This window comes from Pygoscelis adeliae, unplaced genomic scaffold, assembly GCF_000699105.1.
Source record: "Pygoscelis adeliae isolate BGI_AS28 unplaced genomic scaffold, ASM69910v1 Scaffold633, whole genome shotgun sequence".
Taxonomy (NCBI): domain Eukaryota; kingdom Metazoa; phylum Chordata; class Aves; order Sphenisciformes; family Spheniscidae; genus Pygoscelis; species Pygoscelis adeliae.
In genome coordinates, this window is record NW_008824483.1 from 5,234 (window position 1) to 12,915 (window position 7,682).

Genomic DNA, 7,682 nt, shown 5'->3' on the forward strand with positions numbered 1-7,682 from the left:
GGATTTTATACTCTTCCCCCCCATCCCCTCTCAGCCGCGTGCTCCTGATTTTGTGTTTTCTCACTCGAGACGACTCATTCCTTGGAGGAAAACCACCTTACCTGTATTTTCAGCTCTTTCAGTGTCTGATTAGCAGAAACAAGCAGCGCTTTCTCCCCTCTGACTTTCCGGTGCCGGGTGCTCCGCCGGATACCTTGCTTTTGGTAAGTGATGTAGCTCTGGTGCGAGATCTTCTGGCGCTTCGCACCACCGTTGGTCTGGAAGCAAGAAGGCAAAAATCAGGAGCCCAAGTTTGGGATTGGCGGAAAAATACAACCTCCCCGTACCCCCGGAGTGCGTTTCGGGCGAGTCGGTCGTGCGAGGGAAGGCACGAAGCGTTGAAAAGCCCCTTCGAAAGCGAACCGCCGCATGCAAGTATCAAGAGGACCGAAGGACTTGCCTCGAAACCTCGGCCCCTGCCGCTAACGCTGGCGCGGGGCGGATTACCAGCCACGCGCACGAGTCACCATCAATATTTGACCTCTCCAAAAACAGAGCGATGGTGTGGTACGACCGTTAAAATGACAATTTAAGACACTGCTGTTTTCACCTGCTAGCGGTAAACAGAGCCGGGGGGCTATCCCATCATGCTGACTCAGGAGGACGATGCAAAAACCAAGGAACCTAGCGGTATTTTTGACCTCTACCTGGTTAAAATCTGGGTCTTGCTCCCCCTCTGGCTTGTTTTCCTCCCTCTCCTCTTCAGCTTCTGAGCTGCTCACGTTCAGCTCTGGAGCAGCGTCCTTCATTACCTGAAGTCATAAAAATCATTCTCCGTAACTAACCCGACAGCATCAACCCAGACTGCCACGTCGTGGCAAACAGCTTGCAGCGACCTCCGGGATGCCACCTCCATCCAGTGAACTCGGGCAGGGCAGGAACGACCCAGGGATCCGCTCCACGTGCTCTGCAAAGTCTTCTCCACCCCTCCCCAGCTGCATCGAACCACGGGGGGATTCGGCTCAGGAGAACAAGCTTCTCTACTGAATTGCAGGTGCTTCCTGCGGCTCAGGACCTACCCTCCTCTCTAGGCAAAGGGAAAGTCTCCAGGGGCCTGGACTGATTTCTTTCCCATTAGCTGGCTGCTTCTCTGGTTCATCTAAGTGTATTGCGAAAGCCCTAACATGGAGAAAGGAATATTATCTGTAAATTGAACACTTATCCATCCCTGCAGCAGACCGGCACAGGCACTCAGCACCATTATTTATGGGTCTGGAGGTCGTTAAGTAAATGAAATCTAAATAATTTACACAAACACATAAATAAAAAGGATGTTCACTTCTGTATAAGTCACTCCTGGAGGCATGGATCTGCCGGACGCGAATTCACATCTACACTTCGGCTGGAGCTGGGGTTTGCAGGAGCCCAGGAGACTGGCGCGCTCTCCATCCTGGATGCCCGAGAGCTCGCTTCTCCGTCCATGTATTTGCAATTAACGATGCAATCCCAGCTCCCAAACACCCAGCACCAACTGCAGCCTCCCCAGAGCCCGCCGGATTCCAGCAGTACCGCCCTACAGCAGTGCCGCCCTACGCTGATTTTATACGGCTGCGGCTTCCCTCTTGCAGCGTCAGCCGAAGGAGGTACCCGGGGGTCGCAGAGTGGGGGGAAGAGCAGGGGCGAGGGGATGGGAAACGCTCCCCAACTTTGCAAATCAAAACTGGCAGGGAAGGAAGCGGTGGCTTCAAGTGCTGCCGTCCGCAATCCTCGCTGGCAGTGCTGCCGCGCTGCTGGCAGGCATTTCTGCTGCTTCGCATCTCGCCGAGGCTGCCCCGTTAATGAGGGATCTCGCAGGCGAGCTCTCGCCCCCTCTCTCCCAACTCCAGCTGCTCGGCAAAGAATAGCTGCCTGTTTTTTGCCAGCCCCACGTGTGAGCACGGTCCTGTCCAGCACCAGAAGGAAAAAACAAAAACCCACCAAAAAAACCCTCCTCTGCACCAGAGCCAAGATAGAGCGTCAGGATTCAGCCTCGAGTCAGGCTGAAAACCCGTAGCTGATGGCTCAAAGACCGTGCTGCGTGCTCTACATCTCGCAACCGAGGCAGAAACCCGTCCAGCCTCCGGCGCCCTGCAGTTCTCCGGGCTGCAGCTCCTCCCTTAAGATTGGCAGGGAGGGGGAAATCAATGAGAGGCAACCGCCCCCACGCTGCAAAGGTGCAGGGAACATCTTTATCTGAGCTCAGCCCCGAGCCTTGGTTTCCCCTTTAAAGCGTAAGACAAGCCCTAAGGAGGAGGACTGACTTTAACCAGCTTTCGGGTACCTGTAAAGCCAATTCTAGACCTGATACCGATCCCTTAAGACACCAGTAAAGCAGAGACATAATTCACAACTTCGTGGGGGATCTTGAAAACCATTTCCAAGTTCACTGCTATTTCATCAGCATGGAGGTTGAAGAGCTTATTTCTATCTAGGAGTAAATGTCACTTGAGCAACCAAGAAAGGGAATGACAAATATTGGAGGGGGAGGAGAACAGGTAGAGCCTGATAACACGATTATGAAGAGAGAAACGGTTACAACATTGCCTAAAATAATCAAAGCTGGGAACATCCGTGAAGACCCCCGGTAACGCAAAGGATTCGGTTTGGCAAAAGGAAGCCTCGAGGAGACCAAATTTTCAGAGCAGCTACAGCCAGAATTTTCCCGTTTGCTATTTTTGCCAAAGCGATAGCTTCCACGAGCCGCAGAGCTGGGTGCTTTTTGCCCGCAGAGAGCAGCCCTGCCCACCAGCACCCACCATCACAGGTCACTCAGCGTCCCTACCGGCAGGACCCACCCCTGCGGGGACACAGCAGGCTGCGACAGCCGTCTCGCCGCCGTGTTTGGGTCGTTATTCGGGTACCCGGTGCGGTTTCCGTTAAATGACACGGAGCCAGGATGAGCAAGGACTGAGGGAGAAAGCCGTACCTTTTTATTATCCACCACTTTATGGACGTAGATGGTTGCTTGGGTGTACTCACGCAAGTCCCGCTGCTGTTGGCATAACAGCCCTTCTCTGCACTCTGGACAGAGTTCTGGGGAGGCACAAAGGAAAAAAATGCGTTTAATTGCTTCAGCTCCTTGGAGACACCTGCCCAACGCCTCTCACCACTAACCAGGAGCGGCTCATGTAGCCAGGGGCATCGGCCAAGCTCCGCGTTTACCCCCCGCGTTTACCCCCTTAGAAAAAAAAAAATATCCGAAAAAGAGCCATTTTGCAGGGAGGCGTCACTAATTAGCAAAAGAATAGGGCACAGACAGCGGCGAAAGATTCACTCACGGGGCTCAGAGACGTAAAGTGTGCTCTCGGGGTCCGCCCCGGCAGCTTGCGTTCGGGTAATTTTGATGACGTGATCCACGACAAAGAGTTTTTGAATCCTCTCCCACTCGCTGGGCCATATTAGAGCTATACTGTGCAAAGGAACAAGAACGTGCTTTATGACATGGAAAAGCCAAGCCCCGAGCTTCTGAACAGCCTCCCCTTTTCTTTTCAGTCTGTTAACGAAAGGAAAGCTGCAAAATCAGTCCATAACTCCAGCTACACGGGAGGGCCTGTGTGCCCAAGGTAACAGGGAAACAGTAGCGTGCTATTAGTGACGCTGTTCTGCTCCAGTCATGCCAGAGGGAGGATGGAGGAGGAGAGGAGCGGAAGATCTGCTACTTTTAGTTCTGCATCATTGCAGAAGCGACGCTACGGAGCATGAACTCCAGCCCAGCGTCCAGCGCTCCGGGGGCAAGTCTCACAGAAAGCAAATCGTAAGGAAGCCGGATGTTTCTACGCCCCGGTCAAATTCAGGGTAGTTTATTGTTAGGAACTAGCCAAGCTGAAGTAAGCTCTCTTTTTTCCTGACCCAGCATCCTTCGACAACTTAGGTCTTGCCTTGCATGAAGGCTAAGGTGGGCCTGAAAAAGCGACTGTTAATTTTGTTCAAGGAAAAGCATTTGCTCCTCCTGTTGCTGCAGCTCAGCGAGCCTCCGGGAACATTCCCCGAGCCTCGCGAGAGCCGAAGGCACCCGGCAAAGGCAGATGCGTGAAGAGAAGAAACTCACAGTTTGGAGTCTTCTTTGGTCATGGAAGCGTAGGTGAACATGAGTCCCCCGTGGGGGCAGAGAAGGGCACTGTTTCCTACCGAGGACACGGGGCTGCATCGCGTCGGCCTCCTGCGCGGGCAAAGGAAAGCGGTTTGCAAAGCTTGGTCAGGTTATTTCACAAAAACCACAACTCTGCAGGCAGCCAAGAAGAAATCACAGGTGAATATTTACAGAAGGCATTCCCAACAGGGAATATTAAACTGCTACCGACGAGGAAATCAGATCTGCGTTCCTGCACATTGCAAAATTACTCTCCCGTCTAGCAGAGATTTCCATCTCCTGCCACCAGCAGCCCATGGAAACAGGATTGAGCGGTGACCTTTGCCTAGGATACAGCTCCAGACAGATGAAAAAACCTAATCAGGTTACTATCTAATCCGACCACCTGGTTAAGACACGGTAAACAAGGAAATTCGGTTTCTTACAACGTATTACAACTGGTACGAGTCCTGCAAAAATCAGCTTCCTTGTTTCCACAAAGGCAAACCGCAGGTAACTACACACCGCGCTGGGATTCAAAAGCAAAATCATTATCTACAGCCCCCCCCCCAAAGGAACAAAAAGCACCGAAAACCTCAAGCTAAGTTACCTGACAAATTTCCTCCATTCTTCTACAAAGAACTGCGAAACAATATACAGCTCATCTGTCTCCTGGAGGTGAAAAGAGGGGGGAAAAGAAAAAAAAAAAAAAAAAAAGGATCTTTTTTAATTAATCCAACAATAGAGAAGCGATGACTGTTCAGCTTTTTCGGCAGCGCTCATTCTCTTCGAGACCTCAGCGTTTTTACCATGACAACTCCATCCAAGCGTGCTGGGAAAGCCAAGTAAAATAATTTGGGATCAAGTACTAAGCACTTACATTACTAATCTCGTGTTTATTACAAAGTTAATTTAACTTTAGATCCAATTACCTTTAATTCGCAGCAGGAAATGGTCATTTCCCCTGGAGCAGCTAAGACTCCCCAGCACCGTGTTTTCTCTCGCCGGGTACTCGGGGTCTAAAGCAGATGCATCTCTGCACCCCCATGGGTGCGGGGTGAGACCACCCCAACCTGCCCCATTCGCCTCACCCATCAAAATCCAGAAGTGCCTCCTTTTGGCAGCAGCCTGGGTTCCAAACCACCGCCGTGCACCCTCAGGAGGCAGCAGTTTTGGGATAAACCGTTGTTTTCCTGTCCCAAGTGATTTGCCATTAGATAGCCTGCTCCTGGACAAGAAGCCACCTAGATCCTAAGAGCTGGGTGACAAAATCATTTCCGTGCTCATCTATCCTCACCGCTTTCCCTAACGCAGATTTAAGGGCTCACTCCATCTTTCTGCAGGAAAATTCAGCACACCCGAGGAACGTATACCTTCACCTCCTCTAGATTAAACCGCTCTGCTTATTTTCTTCCTCGAACCTCAACTGTTTCGGAACCAGGAAAACTCACAAAGCTCGAGGGAGAGATCCTCAGCTCCTTTTCATCATGCTCCCTTGGGGAATTCCAAGAGAGTGGAGGACGCAGCCTCGCTGCCTGGAGAGACTCTCATATTTCGAGCTGACCCATGGTGATGGGCTCCAGCTTTCCATCACCTGCTCCAGCTACGAAAGCAGACACAACCAGATGCTACCCTTAAATACCGCCGGTAGGACCTGGCAGCTCTCCAGCTCAGCACAAAGAGTTTCCCCATTTAAACCCTTCTTGGGGCTCCCTGGTCCCGAGACACAGATCTGCGTTGACCTCAATATTTATTCACGGCTGGAGAAGGCACCCGAGAGCGGCAGGCTGCCCTCACACATAGGAGCGACCGAGGCAGACACCTGCCAAAGCAGCTTGGCGGGATCTAAAAGTCAATCATTAATAAGCGCCGCGAGACATCCAGGAGCCAAGGCGTGGAGCCAAGAGCTTGTGCCATTTCTTTTCAGCCGCCTCGAAGCCCCAAGAAAGTCCCGGAGAGCTGCACGCTTGTACCAGGGAGAAGCCGGTACGAGAGGTCCTTGCACAACCATCGCTCCTATTTGCGGGGCTTCAGCATTTAGGGAAGCTCCCCCCGAGCTCTCGGGATGCAGGAGCATGCCGGAGCGCACGCGAATTTTGTCCGCCCAGCAGCAAAAGCCTGGCCTGCACGGGAAGGCAGACGGAGGGTGGTGGAAAGCCGCCTCCGCCGGCACGGCTGCATCGTTTCGGTCCTTCTAGGGGCAGATGTAACCACAGCAGCAATATTGTCGCTGCTTATCTAGCTGACTCCGGGCCAGCGACAGCTATGTTGGCACACGAGCCGTTCTCGTGTATCTTTAGCAGGGCTCTGCGCCAGCACAGCTAATCGGGGGAAATCACACCTCGGCACAACACACGTGTAAGCTCCGCTGGCACGGGCTCCCCAGCGCAGGCACGGTCTCACTCGGACCGACTGAATGCTTATCAGGCAAGTCCCTCTCTTGCAGGCGAAATAAAATTTCTTAGGAGAGGGATAAAAGCCAATAAAAGCCTCCCCCAAGCCCCACTAGGTTTCCCTCGTCGCGCTCCTTCCCGTACCTGAGGCCAGCTGCCCAGGCAAGGTCTGCATTTATCGTGAAACAGGTTCTGGAGAGAAGTCTTCTGCTCGCTGGCCATCATCTTATGCAGAGCTTCGTTCTCCTCCCCTTCGCGCTCCAAAATCTGCGCGAAACAGTTAATTAGTCCACAGCTTCAGCTCCTAGCTGCTATTAAAAGGCAACATTACTTTCCTCCACTGCACTGGGTCGTATTAAAAAGAAAACCAGAAATACGACCATATATTTACAGTCAACAAAAGGGTAACATGATTTGGCAAATACCTTGCACTGGGAACAGCACTCTTTGTTATTTGGGAATTCGGGGGCCTTTGGAAAGTATTGCTTGAGTTTCTCCCAGGCTTCCTTCGAAACCACCCTCCGTTCGTTTTCGGATATGCACAGGTCACCTGCAGAGAGAGAGCCAAGGGAAGGGCTTTGCTCTTGATGTGCTCAGCGATATTTTGCAGCCATAACTAGATTTGAGAGATTACAGGGTATAAATGTGTGTGGGGGGGAAAGATATTCACGCGCTTATCAGCCAACACCATGTCAGCAAAAAAGAATGCAACCAATACACAAAGTGACCTTCAACTTCTTTATCATTCCTTGTTTAGACAGGAAAAAAAAAAAAATACTGTGACTTTTATTCATAAAAATGTCCTTCAGATTTCAAAGCTCATGAACCCAAGCAGCTGATCAAATACAAGCCGCGGTAGAGATGCTCGGAAAAGCAAGGACAAGCCGAAGAGGGCACAGGGCTACTGTTTTCTGATCTTGGCTATCCACAGCTACATTTTTACGGTGACTCCATTCACCAAGCTGCAGACTAGCTCCGTGCCCCATGGAACAGGAGCCAGGTGCTTTCCGCACCCCCGAAAAACAAAATTACCGCTGTATAATCTCAGACGGCTTCACGTGCCCGATCTAAGCACCTCAAAATCTAGAAAGGACAGATATTGCACCCTAGATCTGCTCTAGGGAATAACTGGGGCGTGAAGAAACGAAGCAAGATTTACCAGCTACCCCCGGACGACTTGCCTGCTGTATTATTTATCCTGA

The 7,682-nt window shown here is 51.6% G+C and overlaps 1 protein-coding gene across 1 annotated transcript in view; it reads right to left on the bottom strand.

Moving 5' to 3' along the window:
• Window positions 1-7,682, bottom strand: part of USP48 (ubiquitin specific peptidase 48) — a 28,989-nt gene that overhangs the window by 1,733 nt on the left and 19,574 nt on the right. Inside the window, exons 15-22 of the mRNA XM_009321411.1 lie at window positions 6,906-7,030; window positions 6,625-6,747; window positions 4,698-4,759; window positions 4,067-4,177; window positions 3,297-3,427; window positions 2,945-3,051; window positions 687-791; window positions 102-257 (exon numbers count right to left, since the gene is read on the bottom strand). Of these exons, the coding sequence (XP_009319686.1) occupies window positions 102-257; window positions 687-791; window positions 2,945-3,051; window positions 3,297-3,427; window positions 4,067-4,177; window positions 4,698-4,759; window positions 6,625-6,747; window positions 6,906-7,030 (920 nt within the window). The remainder of the gene's footprint in view (window positions 1-101; window positions 258-686; window positions 792-2,944; window positions 3,052-3,296; window positions 3,428-4,066; window positions 4,178-4,697; window positions 4,760-6,624; window positions 6,748-6,905; window positions 7,031-7,682) is intronic.